The sequence below is a fragment of the Rana temporaria genome, chromosome 1, assembly GCF_905171775.1.
Source record: "Rana temporaria chromosome 1, aRanTem1.1, whole genome shotgun sequence".
Taxonomy (NCBI): Eukaryota; Metazoa; Chordata; class Amphibia; order Anura; family Ranidae; genus Rana; species Rana temporaria.
In genome coordinates this window covers 467,398,308-467,422,665 of record NC_053489.1, presented here as the reverse complement: position 1 = coordinate 467,422,665, position 24,358 = coordinate 467,398,308, and the positions used below count along the sequence as shown (strand labels likewise).

The following is a 24,358-nucleotide window of genomic DNA, read 5'->3' as shown; positions in this document are numbered from 1 at the left end:
GAGACACCATAATACAGTCGTTGGTACACATGGGGTGTGAAGAGAACATGGAAGGATGCCAGTTTGAGGAAGGAGACTTTTTTTTCCACTGTGTGTATATTTCTACATTTAACTTCCTGACCACAGCAGTTCCACTTTAATTGACAATGCCCTAAACATGTCAACTTAAAAAGTCTCAAAAAAAGATAAAAATTAACTTGCATAGTCCAAAGTACTTGGCTCGAAATAGTGGCATTGGATTTTATGTCCAGTGGGAGTTACTAGAGCAAAGAGCTACTAAACCGCACACAAGAAAAGCTGGCATAACATTTATGTGAGAAGATAGTATTATAATAATGAGTACTACAGGAAAGGTAAGAGTTTATAGGCTCAGTACATAAGAATCTTAAAAATTAATCATTATTATTAAATTTTAATATTGTAAAGAATATTGATAATTACAACACAGAATCAAAATCTTCACTTCTTGGTAAACATGATTGAACATGAATTTCAATTTATTCCAGTGTTTATTTTAAAGTATATGTAAACTCAAAGCTTTGGAACAACACTAAGGGGGCTATTTACGAAAAGCAAATCAAATTTGCGCTACAAATGCAAACTACAAGTGCAAAGTGCCCTTGAAACTGCACTGTAAATCGGGGTAGATCTGAAATGAGGGAAGCTCTGCTGATTTTATCATCCAATCATGTGCAAGCTAAAATGCTGTTTTTTATTTTCCTTGCATGTCCCCCTCGGATCTACAAGTGCACTGTGCAAAGTGGATTTGCCTCTCGTAAATAAACCCCTACGTGGTTTGGCTCTGTGTCCAGTTGGGTAATCTTTTATTTAGGGGAATAACTTAGACAATCATCACAGGTGTCTCAAACTCGCTCATCCACACTATATTGCCATATATATATATATATATATATATATATATATATATATATATATACATGATATATGATTATATGATCACAAACTATTAACAGTAACAAGGTTATACCAACACATTAATAATATAATTTGAGTCAAGATGATTTATTTTATACTATATGTAGATCTTAAAAAATTAAGACTATAGTGGTACTTTTGCTTTAAATTGTTTGCTAAAAAGCACAATCTGATGGCAATCGATAAGTTTGACACTTCATTGCTGAACAAGCAATAAAGCAATATACAGGATACAAAAACATTTCTCTATGGTCTCCAATGTCACCACAGGATATACTGTATATGGTGCCAAAGATCTCAACATATGCTACAGTTAAAATGACAGACCAGTTCGTTTAAAGTTGCATTCACACTGGGTTTCCCCACATCCAATTCCCATGACAGGAGACTATGACCGACTCTCAATGGTGTCGGTTCACACATCTCCAGGGCAGCTGTGGAGCAGATTTCACAAGGGTCCTGTGTATCTTTGGCTGCATTTCAGGTCCAAATTCAGGCAAAATGCGGGCCTGATTCTTCCCTGAAACAGAGAACAGGGACACACCAAAGGTTTGCTGTGAGCCGCATCTGATTTCAGTGTGAATCCAGCCTCACATCTAAAGTTAGTGGAATCACTCCTAAAGGATCATTGGTCATCTAAAAACACACAATTGGCTGGGCCAAAAGCAGCATGATTTTACCGAGGGCAAATCATGTCAGACTAATCCAGAGCTCTCAACTTTTCCTGATTTCAAAGGGACTGTCCCTGATTTGGAACAAAGTCCCTCTTTCCTCCTCATTTCATCCAAATTCTACATTGCTGCATTTGTAAATTTCAAAAGCTAGTATAAAGGAATAGTAGTGCTAAAAAAAAAAAGCACATGTGGGTTTAACAATTTTTTTTCACCTTTTTTTTTATTCTCTTTATTGATTTTTAATAGATTTACAAAAACAGAGCTTTGGTTCATTCCCCAGCTCAAAAAAGTACCACGTGAATCGGTACCTAACAGGTTATCTGCCTAAACAGTGCTGTTAGCCACAGCAAAAAAAAAATGGGTTCCTTCCCAGGGGCATACCAGGCCCTTAGGCCCCCCCACGTTAGGTCCTGGAGAGCGGAGAAGACCCCCCCGGAGCTGACTAATAAATTATTTTAAAACCCTATGTTGTGTGTTTATTTTCTTTTACACTTTACCTCCAGGTGAATGGGTAAGGGTACGACGGACCAGTTTCCGCTGACATGTTCGGTCGTGTGTACAAGGCCTAAAAGGCACAAAGGCTCGGGTCCTTCCCAGGTTTGGTAATGAGAACTATGTGGGCCTGGTACAGGGTAGGCGGGAGAGACCCATTCTCTAGACATTGTGTGTAGAGGGCTTGTAGTCTAGGAGCCAACCTTTTTGCACACATCCTATACCAGTCTCCCGGTAGACCGTCTGGGCCTGGCGTCTTAGCAGGGGGAAGGGATGAAATCGCTTTCTCTATCTCCAGAGTGAAAATCTGAGCGTCCAGAGCCTCCACATCTTCCCGTTCCAGAGAGGGAAGGGAGAGACTCCGGACTTCCTCTGCCATGAGTTCAGTAGAGACAGGCTGAAACTGGCTATACAGTTCCCTAAAGTAGTTCACAAATTCATTAAGTATGGCTTTCGTGCCCACAATTATCTCCCCGTCAGGTGTATGCAGTTCAGATACTACCGTCTGGTAGCGTGGGTCAGCAACAAGATTAGCTAACAGTCTGCCGTTCTTGTCACCTAATTCGAAAATTCTACCAGCTAATAAATTAACATCAATGTTTGTTAAAGTGGTATAGTGGAGGTTCACCTCTCTTCTCGCCTGTGCCAATATCAGATAGGCCTCCGGAGAGGGGTTACGTGCAAAGCCGCCGGCCTCTTCAGATGGCATTTTTCACCTTTGGGTGTCTCCTAGTCCTTCATATTTTTGCTAATAGGTGTCCCTCATTCCTATCTCCAAAAATTGGGAGGTATGCTAATCTGATTACATTTTTTGACTATATCACTAATATTTTGGTCCAGGGTGGCACTGTGGACATAGCCTGGTCTGATTTCAGCAAAGTATTTGAAACAGTTCCATGTAAAAGTCTAAGGCCCCATGCACATGGGACGCCGGTGCAAACTCTGTTTTTTTAAAGGCTAAAACCGGCAATTAGAAACGCTGTTTTTCCACAATTTTAGCGGCTTTTGACCGTGTTTTACCGCATTTGCGTCTATAAGCATTTAGTTAATAAACATCATAAGACCCTCCCTCAAAAAACAGTATTATTTAACCATTTCAGCCATTTTGTGAGACCAGAGTGAGTAGCAGCTGAGAGAGCAGCAGTGTACTTGTATTTAGCGTGTCACTTGCCACATCACCTACCACAAGCTGTGGATTGTCCACTTGCCACGTCACCTCCCACAAGTTGTGAATTGTCCACTTGCCACGTCACCTGCAATGTCACCTGGCCACGTCACCTGCCACAAGTTGTGAATTGTCTACTTGCCACGTCACCTGCCACGTCACCTGGCCACGTCACCTGCCACAAGTTGTGGATTGTCTACTGGCCACGTCACCTGGCCACGTCACCTGCCACGTCACCTGGCCACATCACCTGCCACAAGTTGTGGATTGTCCACTTGTCACGTCACCTGTCACGTCACCTGGCCATGTCACCTGACACAAGTTGTGGATTGTCCACTTGCCACCTCACCTGCCACAAGTTGTGGATTGTCCACTTGCACATCACCTGGCCATGTCACCTGCCACATCACCTGGCCACGTCACCTTCCACAAGTTGTGGATTGTCCACTGGCCACGTCACCTGGCCACGTCACCTGCTACAAGTTGTGGATTATCCACTGGCCACATCACCTGGCCACATAACCTGCCACGTCACCTGGCCACGTCACCTGCCACAAGTTGTGGATTGTCCACTTGCCACATCACCTGGCCACGTCACCTGCCATGTCACCTGCCACATTACCTGCCACAAGTTGTAGATTGTCCACTGGCCACATCACCTGGCCACGTCACCTGCCACAAGTTGTGGATTGTCCACTCGCCACGTCACCTGCCACAAGTTGTGGATTGTCCACTTGTCATGTCACCTGGCCATGTCACCTGCCACAAGTTGTGGATTGTCCACTTGCCACATCACCTGGCCATGTCACCTGACACGTCACCTAGCGACGTCACCTGCCACAGGTTGTGGATTGTCCACTGGCCACATCACCTGGCCACGTCACCTGCCACGTCACCTGGCCACGTCACCTGCCACAAGTTGTGGATTGTCCACCTGCCAAATCACCTGCCACGTCACTTGGTCACGTCACCTGCCACAAGTTGTGAATAGTCCATTTGCCACTTCACCTGCCACAAGTTGTGGATTGTCCACTTGCCACGTTACCTGCCACAAGTTGTGGATTGTCCACTTGCCACAAGTTGTGAATTGTCCACAATGCAATGCAAGCAATTGCAGCTTTTTTATATTTGTTTAATGGTTTTTCATCATTTGCCATCATTTTAGAGATTTCTAATGAAAAAAATAGGTCACCTTTAAAAACGCTTATAAACAAAATTGCAGCAAAATGCCGGTAATGCAACTGCATATAAACAGCAATTAACAAGACTGTGTACATGGACACATAGGATAACATTGAATGAGTTCAGGGGCAGTTGAAAAAAGTGTCAAACTGCCTCTGAACGCGAGTTTAACAGCGTCCCGTGTGCATGATTTCCTGATTTCCCTATATACATCTTTAGTTAGTTCTCACTTTTTAAAAACCAAATCCATTTTTATTGAGAATTTGACATAGTTATAAATAAAAAACAACCAAATAGGGTTTCCCCGATACCACTTTTTTAAGACCGAGTATAAGTACCGATAAGTTTTTTCAAGTACTCGCCGATACCGATTTCCTTTTTTTTTAATGTTACGTGACGGTGTTTATTTCAATTTCTATTATTTTTTTTATATTTTTTATTATTTATTGCAATACTTTTTTTTTATCAGCCCTGTTGGGGGGATTTGGTGAGATATCAGGGGTCTTAACAGACCCCTGATATCTCCCCCTTGAGACAGAGAAAGATACTGAGGATAGAGATTTCCCAGTCCCTTTCTCTGCAGCCTCAGCTGCACTGAAAATGAATGGAGACAAGACAGCCGCTCCTCTCCATTCATAAACGGAGACATCGTAATCACAGGAGGTTACAATGTTTCATTTTGTGAATGGACAGTCAGTGATCACTGACTCTGTTCATACAGAAAAGGAAGGAGGGGGACATGGAGAGAGACAACAGAATGGAGAGGGACACGGAGGAAAACTGGAGGGGGACAGCAGCAGAACGGAGTGGGGCAGCAGCAAAACGGAGGGGGACAGCAGCAGAACGGAGGGGGACAGCAGCAGAACGGAGGGGGACAGCAGCACAACAGAGGGGGACAGCAGCACAACGGAGGGGGGCGGCAGCACAACGGAGGGGGACAGCAGCACAACGGAGGGGGACAGCAGCACAGTGGAAAGGGGCCGGCAGCAGAATGGAGGAGGACACAGGGCCGATCCGAGACGGGGTGCACAAGGTGTACTCCACCCAGGTGCCAGAGGGGAGGGGGCGACAAAGTGTCAGGAGCACCGTTGTGCTTTCCCTTCAGAATCCTGCAGCAGCTGCCCCTGGTTGTAAATAGTGCTCAGCGCTGGTGTGTCGTCCTAGATGAGTCACGAGCACATGTCAGCGAGGGCATCGTGACCTCGTTCTTTCCCCCTACCTCCGCCGGCCCACTGACCCGCACGGCACGCCCGCAGCAGTGTCCACATCCCCCGCCCGGCGCCCGCTGTATCCATACAAGGAGGGAAGAGGAGGTAAGTCTGAGCCTGCTCTCTCTTTTAGCCCCCTCTCTCTCTCTCTAGTAGAGATGGAGTAATCTGCAGTGTGTAGAGGGTTATCCAGGGGTGTAATCAGGGTAGTGGTATATGGGGGTGTGTGTGATCAGAGTGGGGGGTATCTTGGGTTGTAATCAGTGTAAGGGTATCTGGGGAGGTGTGATCAGGTAGGGGTATCTGGGGAGGTGTGATCAGGGTGGGGGGTATATGGGGGTATAGTCAGTATAATCAGTGTGATGTGTACCATAGGAGCCGCAAGCCGGTCTTTGTTACAGTGGCTGCCCGGGCGAATCAAATCCAAGCTCTGGTACAGCAGGATATTGCTCTTCTGTGTGATCCAGGGGCACTGGTAGGCTGAAATTAGTGAGCAATTATAAGGCTGCAATTGTTGGGTACTGGTTATGCTGCATTTGGTGGGCACTGGTAGGCTGCATTTGATGGGCACTGATAAGCTGCATTTGATGGGTATTGATGAGGCTGCATTTGGTGGGCACTGGTATACTGCATTGATGTCTTGTACCATGTCTGCAGTCTCTGACCATCTCCTGTACTATGTCTGCACTGCAGTCTCTGACCATCTCCTGTATTATGCCTGCAGTCTCTGACCATTTCCTGTACTATGTTAGAAGTCTCTGACCATCTCCTGTAGTATGTCTGGGGGCTCTTTCTAAACAGACTCTCTAACAGGGACCCTCTCTGTGTCCATTAGAGAGACCCCCCTCCAGGTCCAATTAGAGTACTCTGCTTCTCTTTCTGTATTTTGTTTATTGTTAAGAGATCATGGGAGGATCCCAGTGTAACGATAACTCCTTAGGGGAGCATCTCTGTGTTTGAATCGTTGCCATATAAACATGTGTAAAGGAGGAGGAGTTAGTAAGGTGGCCACGCCCTTGTAGGGCACCAAAAATATTTCTGCACCCAGGCGCATGTGACCCTAGGATTGGCCCTGGGAGGACAGCAGCAGAACTGAGGGGGACAGCAGCAGAACAGAGGGGGCATGGAGAGATACACGGAGGGGGACTGGAGGAGGATGCGGGGACAGTCAGCGGTGATCGTGTGTGGGGGAATTACAAGCACCGATCACTGCTGTTTAGATTTTACAAGTACTCGGGCAAATGCTCGGTATCGGTGCCGATACCGGTACTAGTATCTGTGTAGTTTGTTTTGTACAGAGTGGCCCTGATCGTCCTCTTCTGGGGTCCCCCAGTGGCTCTCGCGACTCCTGCCCACATCAGAGAACCCCCTAGGTGAAGCGCTCTCCCGGGGGGTTACCTTGCGGGCATGCTACCGAGTCCAGCATTTGGCGTCCATAGCCGCCGAATGCAGGCTTCGCCCCCCGGTGCCCGCGTTATTCGATTTGATTGACAGCAGCGGGAGCCAATGGTTGCGCTGCTATCAATCTATCCAATCAAGAGCCAAGGACCCTGGGCAGAAAGACAGCACGTCCTCGCCGTGGGACATTCCAGGGCTCAGGTAAGTAAAACGGGGGGGCTGGGGGGCCTGTGACTGCTAGACGTTTTTTCACCTTAATGCATTAAGGTGAAAAAACAGGAGGTTTTACAACCCCTTTAAGATGTACAACATGTTGACCAATACAGATATGTCTCGCTTACACACAGGTCACAACTTAACAGAATGCAAAAGAAAAGGATGTACTGTATATCATCCTATAAACATAAATTATTGATATTAGGATTTCAATTTAGAAAATAAAAGATACACTATATTACCAAAAGTATTGGGACTCCTGCCTTTACACACACATGCGTGATTACATCCCAGTCTTAGTCCGTAGTGTTCAATATTAAGTTGGCCTACCCTTTGCAGCTATAACAGCTTCAACTCTTCTGGGAAGGCTGTCCATAAGTTTTAAGAGTGTGTCTTTAAGAGGCCTTCTCATCCAACATCAGTACCTGACCTTACAAATGCGCTTCTGGAAAAATTGACACACTCCTAAACCTTGTGGACAGCCTTCCCAGAAGAGTTGAAGCTGTTATAGCTGCAAAAGGTGGGCCAAATCAACATTGAACCCTACTGACTAAGAATCGGATGCCATTAAAGATCATGTATGTGTAAAGGCAGGCATCCCAATACTTTTGGTGATACTATGTATCTCTAGAGCTCTTGCCATGGTTAATCTGCATTTTACCTCACCACATATTGAGGACTGAGCTAGACCTCATTTAGCGGTCACTTACAAAAAGATATTGATAAGACAGAACAGGTCCAGAGACGAACAACAAAAAACTGAAAGGTCTGAGGGATAAAACATATCAGGAGAGACTTCGGGAGCTTATTATGTACATTCTGTAGGAAGGAAGGCAAAGGAGAGACATGATTAAAACCTTTAAATATATCAAGTGGATGAATAAGATTCAGGAGGGCTGCATTTTCAATACAAAGCTAAGATCAAGAACACATGGACATGACCTCAAACTGGCAGGAGGAAAGTTCAAAACAAATCCTTTTTACTGAAAGGGTAGTTAAGGAGGAAGTAAACCCTCTCAAAAAAAAAAAGCACCCTGCAAGACAAATGCATAATGAGCTAGTATGCATAGCATACTAGCTCATTATTTAGTACTTACCTCCGATCGAAGCCCCCCAGCGGTCCACATCTCCCCCTCCGGCCGCCGACATGTCATCTCAGACTTACTTGCAGGTATCGCGGCTCCGCCGCTGTGATTGGCCGGAGCGGCAATGACGTCACTCCCGTGCATGCGCATGGGAGCCGCCGTTAACCGCATGAAGGCTTGAGCAGTGGCACATAGATGCCATTGCTTCAGTTTGACCCAGTGCGCATGTGCCGATGACTTCGGCACATGCAGACACAGGGGGATATATCCTAAACGGTGCAGGTTTAGGAGATATCCTGGGTAGCTACAGGTAAGCCTATATTAAGGCTTACCTGTAGCATAAAGTTAAAAAAAAGGGGTTTACCACTTTAATGTTTGGAAGAGGAAGAGGTACCGAGTCAGTCAACAGTAAATGGATTCAAATATGCTTGGTACAAACAGATATTTACAAAATAGTTTACACCCCCCCCCCCTTCCCAACAATATATAACTATAATGTCAAGCATACCAGCAGCAGAGATGGCGAGATCTGCGTAGCTACACATAGGTAACTGAGACCATGCTATATATGATTTAAGCAAGTTTATTAAAACAAGAAACAATAGTGCAAGAAACAATATGGAAGAGGATATGATTTTGCGTGATTAAATTGCCCTAGGGTGGTAATCACACACCCTCTAATATATAAATGCCACATCCTAGAATATATGGGTTGAAGAAGAAAACATTATAATAATATTTTTTTTTTTCAAAAAAGATGGACTTTGTAGGCACTGTGAGGGTGGGACTCTGTGCTATGTGAAAGATTGCTGGTTTACGCCATATGTTGAAGAGAAAGACGCACTAATTACACAGCTGTGTGTTCAGCTATTTAGTTCTGATCTGACTATAGCTCAGGGCCCCACCCTACAGATAGGAGGTCTGTGTTGGGAGTCAGGTGACTCCCAATCTCTCTGAGAGAAGTCAGAGATGCTGCATAGCTGAGCAGCAAGACGCTGACAGAAGAAAGCAAGGTTTGAGCTTAACGTTAGGAAACTGTGTGTTCTAAGGAACAGAACTAGGCCTAGGCTAAAGGCCTGAAACAGCCGGATGGCAAGTGTGTGAAAGCCAGGAGGCTAAACTGTTGAATTTGTCAAGATACAGGAATGGTGGAACCCCCTGCGAGGGCTACTATTGTATTTGTGAACTTTCGTGTTTTTTAAATAAAAGTGGTCTACCAGGCCCTTAAAAACTCAGTTCTGGATTGACGTACTCACTGGAAAACACATCTATCGCTGGAGTCTAATAACCCCAATCTTACAGCACATAGACATAAAAAAATATTATTTTAAAATTGCAGAAATAAATACATAGATGCATCTACAAAAAGTATAACATAATACACAAAACAAAGGCAAAAAAGGTCTTTCCAAGTAAAATACTCAATAGCCTCAGGGCTTGATATATGGCTGTAACGTGGTACAGATCTCACACTGGGTGGAGTAGTGAATCCTGGGTAGAACCGATTGAGTCCTTGGAACATTAAAAAGCAGCTCTACATGTTTCGTGATTTCAAATATATCGCTTCTTTAGGAGCTTCTAAATTTTTAAGAAAAATGAACTTTGATTAGAATACATAATACATTTAGACTAAAAAGCTACCAAATAGCTTGCATTTAATATGTAGATATAAAAACATCAGGTATATTAATATATGCATACTCATCAAAAAATGGTGCTTTGATGGGAGATAACGATGGTTCCCCCGAATTGTAGGCCAGCTACTGGCAAACAAATCACACCTCCTAGAGGTGGTATTGAGGGAGGTGATAATGAAGGCCAACAGGTCCAAGACTACCAACCAGTAGGGTGCCTTGCACTGATAGAGAATATGTTTTTTGGTTTGCCAAACGCAGGCTATAAGCATGCATCAATATATTTATTACTTTTTTGCGATGGGAGATACTGGGGGAGATTCAGAAAGAGATACGACGGCGTATCTCCTGATACGCCGCCGTATCTCTGAGATCCGATGGTCGGATCTATGCGACTGATTCATAAGAATCAGTTCCGCATAGATCTCCCTTAGATCCGACAGGTGTAAGTGACTTACACCGTCGGATCTTAGGCTGCAATCTCCCGCTGGCCGCTAGGTGGCGCTTCGTTTTTTTACGCGACGAATATGCAAATTCCGATTTCCGCCGATTCAGAAACGAATGCCCGCCCGTCGTTTGCGTTCGTTTGCGTTCGGCTTTTTCCGGCGTATACTTACCCCTGCTATATGCGGCGTATCCAATGTTAAGTATGGCCGTCGTTCCCGCGCCGAGATTTGAATTTTTACATCATTTGCACAAGTCGGTCGCAAATACGAATGGACGTAATTTATGTTCACGCCAAAACCAATGACGTCCTAGCGACGTCATTGGGAGCAATGCACGCCGGGAAAATTCATGGATGGCGCATGCGCATTTAAATCGGCGCGGGGACGCGCCTGATTTAAATACTACACTCTCCCTAGCCGCGGAATTTGAATTCCGTCGGGGGAGTTACGATCCGCCGGCGCAATTTTCGAGGTAAGTGCTTTCTGAATACTGCACTAGCCTCTCAAATTTGCGCCGGCGGATCGTAAATCAGATAGATTACGCAGATCTAAAGATCCGCTAATCTATCTGAATCTAGCCCTCTATGTTTTGCCCTGTACTGTTAGTTCAGCTGCAGTTCCCCTTGTGACCACACCGCCATGCGCCTTTGGCATAGTGCAAGCACTGTATAGGTCTAAGTGTGGCCACGTAAGCCACTGGCGATGTGTCCTGCCCCTACCTCAGGGAGGGGTTTGGATACTGACATTGCCAGTGGCACATCGAGCATTGTCCGTTCGTGAGATCTGTACCACGTTACAGCCATATATCAAGCCCTGAGGCTGTTGAGTATTTTCCTTGGAAAGACCTTTTTTGCCTTTGCTTTGTGTATTATGTTATACTTTTTGTAGATGCATCTATGTATTTATTTATGCAATATTAAAATAATAATTTTTATTTATTTTTCTGTGCCTACAAAGTCCATCTTTTTAGAAAAAAGCATTATTAATATGGAAGAGGAACCAGCACTGGGAATCAGGAACAAGGGGAGTAGGTACAAGGCAGCAGGAAACAAGATACAGCACAGGAGCAGGAGCAGGATCTAGGCTCAGGATAAGTCAGCAAGCACAATCTGGCTATCAGGCAAAACACTGAAGCAAAAGGTCATAGTAGAGGAGGGACCAAATTCCCTCCAAGCAGCCAGCATCAGGTACAGATTGATTACTGGGATCTGCTGGCTTCTGGGACACACCCACTTGTGGACACCAGAACTACAGAACTACGACCTTCTGCTCTGGGAACCACAGTGCCACCAGCAGGTGTTCCAGGTCCTGACATATAAATAAAAAAAATGTGGCAGACTCGATGGACTTAGAATAAAATGATTGATTATGATATCAAAGATTGAGGTTCCCCTAATTTAGTACCCAAGTGAATTAGGTGGCATTAATTAAGTAGGGATGAGCTTGATGTTTGAGAACGTAAGTTCGACTCGAACATTGGGTGTTCGCCCCGTTCACTGGACAGCGAATATTATGGGGCTCTATATATAGAGTCAGTCTAGTGTGTGTATATATATATTAGGGTTGTCCCGATACCGATACTAGTATCGGTATCGGGACCGATACCGAGTATTTGCGGGAGTACTCGTACTCCCGCAAATACCCCCGATACCAAAATAGAATACTTCCCCCCCCCGCCGCCGCCGCAAGCGCCGAACGAATCCCGCCGCTAAAGCCGCATCTCGCCGCATCCCTGCTTGGTTACCACGGGCGGGGAAGATTACAGCATTCATTTGAATAGCTGTAGTCTTTCCCGCGGCGCAGCGTAGAGACACTCCCCTTGCTCGGGTGAACTGTCCAATCCCGAGCAAGGGGGAGTGTCTATACGCAGCGTGAGAGACTACAGCTATTCAAAGCTGTGATGTTCCCCGCGCGGCGCGACAGCATGTACGGTAAGGGGGGGGGGGGCATGGCCGCATCTCGCCGCATCCCTGCTTGGTTACCACGGGTGGGGAAGATTACAGCATTCATTTGAATAGCTGTAGTCTTTCCCGCGGCGCAGCGTAGAGACACTCCCCTTGCTCGGGTGAACTGTCCAATCCCGAGCAAGGGGGAGTGTCTATACGCAGCGTGAGAGACTACAGCTATTCAAAGCTGTGATGTTCCCCTCGCGGCGCGGTGGCATGTACGGTAAGGGGGGGACATGGCTGATTTTTTTTGGGGGGGACATGGCTGGTATGGGGAGGACATGGCTGGTATGGGGAGGACATGGCTGGTATGGGGAGGACATTGCTGCATATGGGGGGGGACATGGCTGGTATGGGGAGGACATTGCTGCATATGGGGGGGGACATGGCTGGTATGGGGAGGACATTGCTGCATATGGGGGGGACATGGCTGGTATGGGGAGGACATTGCTGCATATGGGGGGGGGGCATGGCTGGTATGGGGAGGACATTGCTGCATATGGGGGGGACATGGCTGGTATGGGGAGGACATTGCTGCATATGGGGGGGACATGGCTGGTATGGGGAGGACATTGCTGCATATGGGGGGGACATGGCTGGTATGGGGAGGACATTGCTGCATATGGGGGGGGGGCATGGCTGGTATGGGGAGGACATTGCTGCATATGGGGGGGACATGGCTGGTATGGGGAGGACATTGCTGCATATGGGGGGGGCATGGCTGGTATGGGGAGGACATTGCTGCATATGGGGGGGGGGCATGGCTGGTATGGGGAGGTCATGGCTGCATATGGGGGGGGGGGACATGGCTGGATATGGGGAGGACATGGCTGCATATATGGGGGGGACATGGCTGCATTTGTGGGGGGACATGGCTGCATTTGGGGACACATTTAAAAAAAGTATCGGTATTCGGTATCGGCGACTACTTGAAAAAAAGTATCGGTACTTGTACTCGGTCCTAAAAAAGTGGTATCGGGACAACCCTAATATATATATATATATATACACACTCTTTATTTAGCGTAGACTATATATTCAGTGTATACTCTATATTCAGTCAGTGCATGTAATTATTTTTTTTTTAAATAATATTTAACAGCAGGGCCCAACAAGAGTAACTGTGTGGGGTTACAGTGTTCTGGCACTTATTTTTCAGGTGCATCAGGCGCAGTGATTCCTTTTAATAAAGGAATTGTCAAAAACTGTCTCCTGTTTTTACTTTTTGGACACTTTTTTTGGTGAATGGGTAGGGGTACAATGTACCCCTACTCATTCACATAGGAGGGACGGGATCTGGGGGCTTCCAGATTCCGATAAGTCCCCCACCCCCAGATCTCCATAACCACTGGGCAAGGGTTGTGGGGATGAGGCCCTTGTCGCTCGCTCGTCCCCCCCCCCTTTCCTGGCCTGCAATGGCTGCTTGCTTGGATAAGGGTCTGTTATGGATTTTGTGGGGAAACTCCACGCCATTTTGTTTTTATTTTGACGTGGGGTTCCCCTTAGAATCAATACCAGACCTGAAGGGCCTAGTATTTTTGCACGCTGTTTTTTTCATACATTTTTCATCTATATTACCCGGAGCCGGCGAGCAATTTTAAATGACATTTTTTCCTTTAGAAATGTAATTTTGCTGCAGCACAGTAAAACACATGAAAAAGATGCGCCACTTTACAGGCAGACTAAGGTGGATGTAAACCCAATTCATGAAATGTGAGCTGGGCACATATACAGTATCTGCAGTATCTTGTTATCTCTCTTCAAAGAGCTAAGTTCCATAACTCTCTCCTGAACTGTTTCACTGTTATCAGCCTGATAACGCTTGACGAAATCTCAGACACATCAGATAAAAGGAGCCTGACATTTCTGTCAGGGGAGGTTGCTAAAATAGATTAACAGGGAGCTGGCCCTGTTACAAAACACCTCTGAGAGTCTCTGCCTATGATGGGGGGTATATGCCTTTCCTCCAATCAGCAATTTTAGCTTGGCTGTATGCCCAGACATCACACTCTGTGTTAAACAGGAAGAGAAAATTTCCTAACACAATCTGAACTTTCTACATGTAAAACCTATGTAGGGAGATTTGGTTCATCTCTGTGTATCATCTGAGGCTGTTAACTTCACTGGGTGTATGGAGGGTTTACATCCACTTTAAGCATTATTAAAATCACTGCTCCTGAAAAAAACGCCATTTTAAAAACTTTTTTTTGCATTGACACATGTCCCTGAACACTTTTCATGGCAATAACCTTTGGCCTTTAACCACTTAAGGACCGCCTAACGCCGATATACGTCGGCAGAATGGCATGGCTGGGCACAGGCACGTACAGGTACGTCGCCTTTAAGAGCCCAGCCGTGGGTCGCGCACGCAACTTGGTCCGAAGCTTCGTGACCGCTCCCGGGGGACCCGCGGACCCGATCACCGCCAGTGTCCCGCGATCGGTCACAGGAGCTGAAGAACAGAGAGAGGTGTGTGTAAACACACCTTCCCCGTTCTTCTGTGTGGCAGTGACGATCAGTGACGTCACACCTACAGCCACGCCCACCTACAGTAAGAATTACTCCCTTAGGGCACACTTAACCCCTTAGCGCCCCCTGTGGTTAACCCCTTTACTGCCATTGTCATTTTCACAGTAATCAGTGCATTTTGATAGCACTTTTCGCTGTGAAAATGACAATGGTCCCAAAAATGTGTCAAAAGTGTCCGATGTGTCCACCATAATGTCGCAGTTTCGAAAAAAAAACGCTGATCGCCACCATTACTAGTAAAAAAAAAATATATTAATAAAAATGCCATAAAACTATCCCCTATTTTGTAAACGCTATAACTTTTGCGCAAACCAATCAATAAATGCTTATTGCGATTTTTTTACCAAAAATATGTAGAAGAATACGTATCGGCCTAAACTGAGGGAAAAAAAAGGGCCAGATCCACAAAGAGCCGGCGTAACGTAAATTTTCCCTTCAAGTTACACTGCCTTAAAATTTCTACCTAAGTGCCCGATCCACAAAGCACTTACCTAGAAATTTTCGGCTGTGTAACTTAAATTCCGCCGGCGCAAGGCGTTCCTCTTCAAATGGGGGCGATTCCCATTTAAATTAGGCGCGCTCCCGCGCCGGCCGTACTGCGCATGCTCGTGACGTCATTTTCCCGACGTGCATAGCGCGAAATTACGTTACGCCGAGATTTGTGGATCGCGTCGGGTCAATAAAGTTGCGTCGGAAAAAAAAAAAGATACGGCAAAAATAAAAAAAATTCAAAACAAAAAAAAAATTGCGTCGCTGGACAGAAGGGTCTGCTTTTACATGGTGTAAACAGTTTACACTTTGTAAAAGCAGCCCTAATTTTGCGTTTGCAAACTAAAACTTACGGAGAAAAAACGGAGCGTAAAAGCTTCGTGGATCTCCGTAAGTGCTAATTTGCATACCCGAGGCGGCATTTCGACACGAAATGCCCCCAGCGGCGGATGCGGTACTGCATCCTAAGATCCGGCAGTGTAAGTCCCTTACACATGTCGGATCTTCTGCCTAACTATGGGAAACTGATTCTGTGGATCAGTTCCATAGTTAGAAACAGGGATACGACGGCGTAACAGCAGTTACGCCGGCGTATCCCTTTTGAGGATCTGGCCCAAAGTTTTTTTTATATATTTTTTTGGGGGATATTTATTATAGCAAAAAGTAAAACATAAAGAAGACCGCAACATAGTGTAGTACCATATAGAACAATTTATTAAAAAGATAAAAAACTACTTACACAAGGATGTGCAAATCGAGCAGTTTAAAACAGATGCCGGCCGGCATAAACAGGAGCCCTTCCTCCTAGCGTAAACACGTTGACGTCACTGCACGCCGTCGACCCAGAAGCGTTTCGTCATACGTTGACATCCCCATTGAGAAACGCATCTGGGTCGACGGCGTGTAGTGACGTCACTGCGTTTGAGCTAGGAGGAAGGGCTCCTGTTTATGCCGGCCGGCATCTGTTTTAAACTGCTCGATTTGCACATCCTTGTGTAAGTAGTTTTTTATCTTTTTAATAAATTGTTCTATATGGTACTACACTATGTTGCCGTCTTCTTCCTTACATATGGTTTACCGCTGTGCTGCATGATACGGCCGCTGATGAGTATCCCACGCTGTGTCCTGGTCATATTCCGCTGTGGATCCCGCAATCAGCTGTAGTCTGTCTGGAATTAGGATTTACCCTGTGCTGTGATACCAACCTCTGGGATATCCAGCTTTGGATTTCTATTAACGCTGTTATTAAGCTAGTTTCTGGTAAGCCTCAGTCCATGTGGTGGTGGCTCACGAGTTTGCAAGTGCACCGGGGTGCTGTCTGTCCTGAATATTTCATCGTATTTATTGGACTTTATTCACCTTTCATGTTTTTCACATAAGGACTTGATTGTTAATCTTTTAAGTTGGCGCAATTTTTTTTTTCTATTTATGCTTGTGTTAGGTCACGTGATTGCTGCCTTCTGTGATTTAATTTTTTCACTTAATTTTTTGGGTTAGCGCAAATTTTTTTCTTTATTAAAAAGTAAAAAATATTGCATCTTTTTCAAAATTGTCGCTCTATTTTTGTTAATACCGCAAAAAATAAAAACCACAAATACCACCAAAAGAAAGCTCTATTTGTGGGGAAAAAGGGATGCCAATTTTGTTTGGGAGCCACGTTGCACGACCTCGCAATTGTCAGTTAAAGCGACGCAGTGCCGAATCGCAAAAACTGGCCAGGTCCTTTACCTGCATAATGGTCCGGGTCTTAAGTGGTTAAAATTAACACTTTTTCACTTTGTCAATTTTTCACGTTCGCGTCCCATAGACTTTAATGGTGTTTGCATATTCGCACAAATTCTTTGTCTGTTCGCATGTTCTGGTGTGAGCCGAATCAGGGGGGGGGGGGGTTTGGCTCATCCCTATACACAAGTCAATAAGGTACCATTCATTTAGTACCCAAGTTAATTAGGGCTCCTGCCACTTACCTCCCTGTGGCTCCGGTTCTTGGATCCAGCAGACATTTAGATCTCATGCCGTGTACACACGAACGGAAATTCTGACCGGATTTTTTTTTAACGGAATGTTGGCTCAAACTTGTGTTGCATACACACGGTCACACAAATCTTGTCGGGAAATTCTGACCGTCAAGAACGCGGTGACGTACAAGACGTATGACGACCTGAGATCAATGACGTTCAATAGGCAGTTCGGCTCTTCTGCTTGATTTCTGAGCATGTGTGTTTTTTTGCACTTCGGAATTGCATTCAGACGAGTGGATTTTCTGCTCTCAATCTTTTGTTGGCAGAAATTCTGACAGCAAAAGTCAGATGGAGCATACACAAGGTCGGAATTTCCGACCAAAAGCTCACATTTCATTTTTCTTGTCGGAATTTCCGATCATGTGTACGCGGCATTAGGCTGGGCATGAAACTTTCCACACATTACACAGCTCAGATTTTAGGAACCATCAGGTGCAATGCGGAATGACAAGGCAGCAGACCAATCATTTTCCAGCCAGCTGGGAGGTGAGACTATGCAGATAGCAGTTTTTGGAGCTGTGTGCAAGTAAGTCTCGCCAACTGTGGTGGCAGGAGGGTCTGCAGGAGGACAAGGCTCTCCACATTGATACAATATGACCCAGACATGAGGAGGGATATTTTTGACCAGAACCACCATTAGAAATCATGAGGCCCCGTACACCCTACCTGTCAGGCCCATGGCCACCTGCTGACCCGATTTGGCCCAATGTTCCCTATCAATGGCACTATGGGACTATATTTTGCGGTAGTAAAAGTAAGGTACCAAGAAATATTCTGAGAGAAGGAGAGAGTAGAATGAAGTTCCTCACGGATTGGCTTCATCATTGTTCTGCTGCCCCTTTACTCTCGTACTGTTTTGTTTAAGGACAGTAGAGAAAAATTGTGTCACCTGTCTCTCTGTCTGGTAGGGCTGCACTTATCCAATGACTATATAGACAGAAATAGACGTTCTTTTTCACTGCATAACAGCTCACATTTTAATGTTATGTAGCGCTCACCCCCGAAGGAGCCGCTGTTTGATTTGGGATCAGCCTATTTAAGTTACCCTGGCGTTGTCTAAGGGTGCAATTGTAGAGACAAACAGTGAGCGAAGGTCCAGACAGTGAATAAAGGGTTTTTCCAATGCTTTATTTTCCAGGCCAACATGGCCAACATCAACATCAATTGGGAAGGACAAAGTTGATGAATAGAGAGAGAGGAAGAACCTTGCAGTATCAGGCCTGGATATTAGATAGAGCAGTCAGTACTGCTCTGCATAGTACCAATTTGTAATTCGTCGCCACTCCAACTGAGTGGGTAAAGTGCCCCCGGGACCAGTGGCGGCCCGTCCATAGGGGGCGCCTGGGCGCCGCCCCCCCCCCCACCCCAAAGCCACTAACAAAAGAAAATGAAAAAAAAAATGAAAAAAAAAAATGAAAAAAAAAATTTTTTTTTTGGCCCTTTAAGAAAAAAAAAGATCCTTTAAGTGTTCGGGGCGGGCTCTGGGCGCCGGGAACAGTGCGATATTAAGGCATAGGCATCATTGAAACATCCTGCCAATGCTGCAGCAAGACGTTTCATTTGCAAGTGTTTTTTTAAGCTCTGTGGCGCTGTGCAGGACGCCACTCCAGCCAATCACATCGGTCCTGTGTCTCTCCAGCCCCTCACATTGGTTCCTTCTGCACTGCTAGGAAATGAGCAGTGCTTTTCCCGGGCGGCTGTGTCACTTTCAGTTTCAGTTCTCTGGCTCCAGGACATGGAGGTAAGTAAAATATTCTTATCAAAACCCTTTATTCTTTTAACCCAGTGTCTGTCCAGTGTCCACTCCATCCACATAGAGCAGCACCTTGTGCTGGATGTATTGTCAGCTTGTGTTCGAGAGTGGAGAGTGGAGGGGGGGCCATGCTTCACCCGATCTGTGCTGAAGCCTTCATTACATTTTCTCCTGTGTGTGTGAGGGAGGGCTCCCTGCTCTGCGTCCTACAGCCATGCTTTACAAGTCTCTTATCTCTCTCTCTCTGTCCTTCTCTCTGTCTGTGTCTGTCTGTCTCTCTTTCTCTGTCCCTCTGTCTCTCTCTCTCTCTGTCCCTCTCTCTCTCTCTCTATCTATCTATCTAATTATCTGTCTGATTATCTATCTATCTATCTATCTGACTATCTATCAATCTATCTATCTATCTATCTATCTATCTATCTATCTATCTATCTATCTATCTATCTATCTATCTATCTATCTATCTATCTATCTATCTATCTATCTGATTATCTATCTCTCTGTCTGATTATCTATATATCTATCTAATTATCTATCTATCTAATTGTCTGACTATCTATCTATCTATCTATCTATCTATCTATCTATCTATCTATCTAATTATCTGTCAGATAGATATATAGATAGTCAGACAGATAATCAGATAGATAGATATTCAATCTATCTATCTGATTATCTATCTATCTAATTATCTGTCTGACTATCTATCTATCTATCTGACAGATAATTAGATAGATAGATAGATAGATAGATAGATAGATAGATAGATAGATAGATAGATAGATAGATAGTCAGACAATTAGATAGATAATCAGATAGATAGATAGATAGATAGATAGATAGATAGATAGATAGATAGATAGATAGATAGATAGATAGATAGATAGATCGATAGATAGATAGATAGATAGACAGACATATAATTAGATAGATAATCAGATAGATAGATAGATAGATAGTCAGACAGGTAATTCGGTAGATAGATAATCAGATAGATAGATAATCAGATAGATAGACAGATATATAGATAGATAGATAGTCAGACAGATAATTAGATAGATAGATAATCAGATAGATAGATAGATAATCAGATAGATAGATTGAATATCTATCTATCTATCTATCTAATTATCTGTCTGACTGTCTATCTATCTGATTATCTATCTATCTATCTAATTATCTGTCTATCTATCTATCTATCTATCTATCTATCTATCTGTCTATCTATCTGATTATCTATCTATCTATCTGATTATCTAATTATCTGTCTGACTATCTATCTATCTATCTATCTATCTATCTATCTATCTATCTATCTATCTATCTATCTATCTATCTATCTATCTATCTTATTATCTGTCTGATTATCTATCTATCTATCTATCTATCTATCTATCTATCTATCTATCTATCTATCTATCTATCTATCTATCTATCTATCTATCTGATTATCTATATATCTATCTAATTATCTGTCTGACTATCTATCTATCTATCTATCTATCTATCTATCTATCTATCTATCTATCTATCTATCTATCTATCTATCTATCTATCTATCTATCTATCTTATTATCTGTCTGACTATCTATCTATCTATCTATCTATCTATCTATCTATCTATCTATCTATCTATCTATCTATCTATCTATCTATCTAATTATCTGTCAGATAGATAGATAGATAGATAATCAGACAGATAATTAGATAGATAGATAATCAGATAGATAGATAGATTGATTATCTATCTATCCATCTCTTTATCTGTCCTATCCAATCTATCCCTCTGTCTAAATGCAGGTCACATTGTCTGTGAGTGACATTGGGGGGGGGGGGGTGCTTGTGATATTTTGTTTGCGCCCCCCCAAAAAAATGGAGCACCAGCCGCCACTGCCCGGGACAGACCCTTTTTTACATGCCTGGCAGCCGAGATGTCACTTAGGATTTCTGGGAGGAACGGGCCACTCTCACAGGCCTGGCTCGGGCCTCTGCCACAGGCCAATTACAATAACTGAGCTAGATAGGTAGATGGAGCGAATCCTCCTAGTAGATTTCTGCATCGGTCACCAGATGACAGCAAACATACCTGTCAGTACTCTGGTCACCGGATCCCCAATTGGTTTGTTCAGGCTCTGTTGGACGACCTGCCTCCGGGTCCCCCTCAAACCGACTCCCCAATCGAATGGCACCCAGCCTGGGATCCTTTCAGTGGAATCGGGAACCCAGCAAGTCGCTGGGGTCCCCTGGTACCTCCGGGTGAGGTCCCAAGTAGTCTGCAATTATGGCCAGATGGGCCACGCCGGCGGGGTCCATGGATGCGCGCACCCCAAAGGTGGATGCCACATCTGGAACCGGGACCCCGCAAAGATTTTAGAACACATGACACCTGTCACAGATATACTCCTCTCCAGCACGCCCCACAAGGGAAAAAGCTCCTCTGATTGGCTGCTGGAGAAACTTACTCTGCCAGAACCCCTCTGGCGCCAACTGCTGGCCAGGGATGATATTGCATCCCTGGACCACAGACTGACCCAGTGGACATTTCTGGAATGACAGAAGTCCCACAATTTGAACAAATAGTGAATGGGAGCAAGGTAACTCTCCCATTCCCCACTAACTTTAGCGTAGTGCCCATACTGAAAGTAAGGGGGCGCAACAGTTATATATTCCAATAAGGTACTGAAAAGAGAAATGGATGCGTGAAACATGCAATTTTCCTGGAAAGCCAATTAGAAATAACCTCTTTATTTATCAGAATATATTAAAGTGAAATTTGATTGGGTGTTCTAGTTTACCGCACTGCCATAAGATTGCAACTTTTGCCACAAGCCCACAAATGTCTGATAGTGATAGTGAACACAGTATCTGACTATCTGTACTCTTCCTATTAGCTGCACTTTTTTTTTTGTATATACTGTAGGTTATAAAATGCAAAGCTGCTGTGTCCTGGGCCGCAAATCAGCCACTGGTGATTGAGGAGATCGAAGTACAACCACCAAAAGCAGATGAAGTTCGTATTAAGGTGAAACTTTTTTAAAATCTGTTGTTTTCCAACTATATACAAATCAAAAAAAAAAAATCTGTACTAAGATTGGGATTATGGAGAGTTCAAAGTCAAATGAGAAAAAATATATATATACAGTGTACATATATGTGAAAAACAATTATATATTTTTTTCAAGCAACAATATATACGGGTGTTTTTTAACAGGCGGTAAAAAAATACAGGCAAACATGTAAAAAGACAAGTAAAAGCTCCACCTTCTGGATGAAAGAATTCAAGGACTGGCACCCTTCTTCCACTGTTTTCCTATGCACTCCTTGTCCACCACTTACCGCTGCACCCCCTGTACCCTTTGTACACTGTTCACCTCTGCACTCCTGCAACCCTTGTTCACCACTTAGCTCTGCAACCCTTGTAGCCCTTGTCCATTTTTCACCTCTGCACTCTTTGTACCCAACTCACCTCTGCACCCCCTACATTATAACTCATCTTTTGTCCACTGCTGTGTCTTTAATCTAAAGCTCATTCCTGCACCTCTTGTCCATTGCTCAACTTTGCCCCACTTTCTTCCCTCTGCACCCTTCTTCCACCACTGCTTCCACCATTCAGTTTGGCAACCCCTGTAACCCTAGCCTACTGTTCACCTTTGAACCCTTTGATTCCCACTCACCCCTGCATCCCTTGTCCACTATAAACCTTTGTACCTCTAATCCAATGCTAATCTCAGGGCCGGCCTTTGGGGTGTGCGAGCTGTGCGGCCGCACAGGGCGCCATGGGCAACAGGGGCGCCGTGCGGCCATCACAGCTCGCAGAATGTAAGTCGCAGTCAGTTGCTCACATGATCACATAGGACCCGATGGTACCAATGTACCAGGCGGCACTTTCAGGGGGGCGGCAAATTGCACAATGTCTTGGGGGCGAGGGGTGAAGATGGGGGGGGGGGCGCCACAGGATTAGCTCGCACAGGGTGCCTGAACACCTAAGGCCGGCCCTGGCTAATCTCCACACTTCTTGTCCATCTCTTTGTCCCTCTACACCCCTTTTCCACCACTGCTCACCTCTACACCCCCTGCACTACTCCTCCACCAATGAACCCATTTGCACTGCACCTCTGAGCTCACCTGCACTCCTGCAACTACATGTCTCTCAGCATCCAGGACACTACACTTTCCTGACTCCAAGCAACCCTGACACCACCTGCCACCAAACACCACAAAGACTGTATTTCCTCTGCTGTCACATCCTTCACAGCCCCCCTGCTTTGCCTGTACTCTTTATCTCCGCCTCCAGAGTTGATGAGTAAACATTATAACAGGCAGCAACAGCCTCCCTATTTGAGACACAAGGCAAGAGATGTGGTACATGTGCCCAGTGTGATGACCCATCCAAAGCAGGTCTGCGAGTCATATGCTCTAAAGCAGGGGTCTCCAAACTTTCTAAACAAAGGGGCAGTTTACTGTCCTTCAAACTTTAGAGGGGCCAGACTGTGGCTATTGAGAGTAGAATAGCTCCTGACGTCAGTGGGAAAAATATAATGCCCCATCATTTGTTTCAGTGGGAGTAATGGTGCACCATCTTTGGTGTCATTGGGATAAATTGTGCCCCATCATAGGTGTCATTGGGAGGAATTGTGCCCAGTATTAGGTGTCATTGGGAAGAATTGTGCTGTAATGTTGGTATCATTGGGATAAATTGTGCCCCATTGTTTGTATCAGTAAATGAAATAGTGCCCCAAGGGCCAGATAAAGACAGGCAAAGGACCACATCTGGCCCCTGGGCTGCAATTTGCAGACCACTGCTCTAAATGTTAGAATATGTTATTTTCAAAAGCCAGTATTAAGGAAAAGTAATGTTGAATAAAAGCACATGTGGGTTTAAGCAATAATCTTCTGTAAATCCTTTTTAACAGTATTCTGTATAGTCGACATTAAACAGCTTTAGGATAAACAGTTACTTGTTCTCCTTTTTTTTTTAATCTTTAGATGGTGAGCACAGGAATATGTCGGACAGATGATCACGCAATCCATGGTACTCTAAAAGGGTCAGAGTTTCCAGCTATCTTTGGTCATGAGGGAGCTGGAATAATTGAAAGCGTTGGAAAAGGTGTAACCAATTTAAAACCAGGTATTTTAATTTTAACAACCTATTTTTTTGAAAGCTGTTTAAAACCTAAGGAACAT

The 24,358-nt window shown here is 44.7% G+C and overlaps 1 protein-coding gene across 2 annotated transcripts in view; it reads left to right on the top strand.

Annotated features, from left to right (window-relative positions):
- Positions 1–234: 234 nt before the first annotated feature.
- LOC120917213 (alcohol dehydrogenase 1-like) overlaps positions 235–24,358 on the top strand; it is a 65,956-nt gene continuing 41,832 nt past the window's right edge. Inside the window, exons 1-3 of one of the 2 annotated variants that reach the window (XM_040328347.1) lie at positions 235–353; positions 22,095–22,196; positions 24,161–24,302. In XM_040328347.1, coding sequence (XP_040184281.1) covers positions 336–353; positions 22,095–22,196; positions 24,161–24,302 — 262 coding nt within the window. In that variant the 5' untranslated portion in view covers positions 235–335. Of the gene's footprint in view, positions 354–19,141; positions 19,163–22,094; positions 22,197–24,160; positions 24,303–24,358 lie in introns of those variants that run through there. The other variant, XM_040328354.1, reaches the window with a different exon arrangement.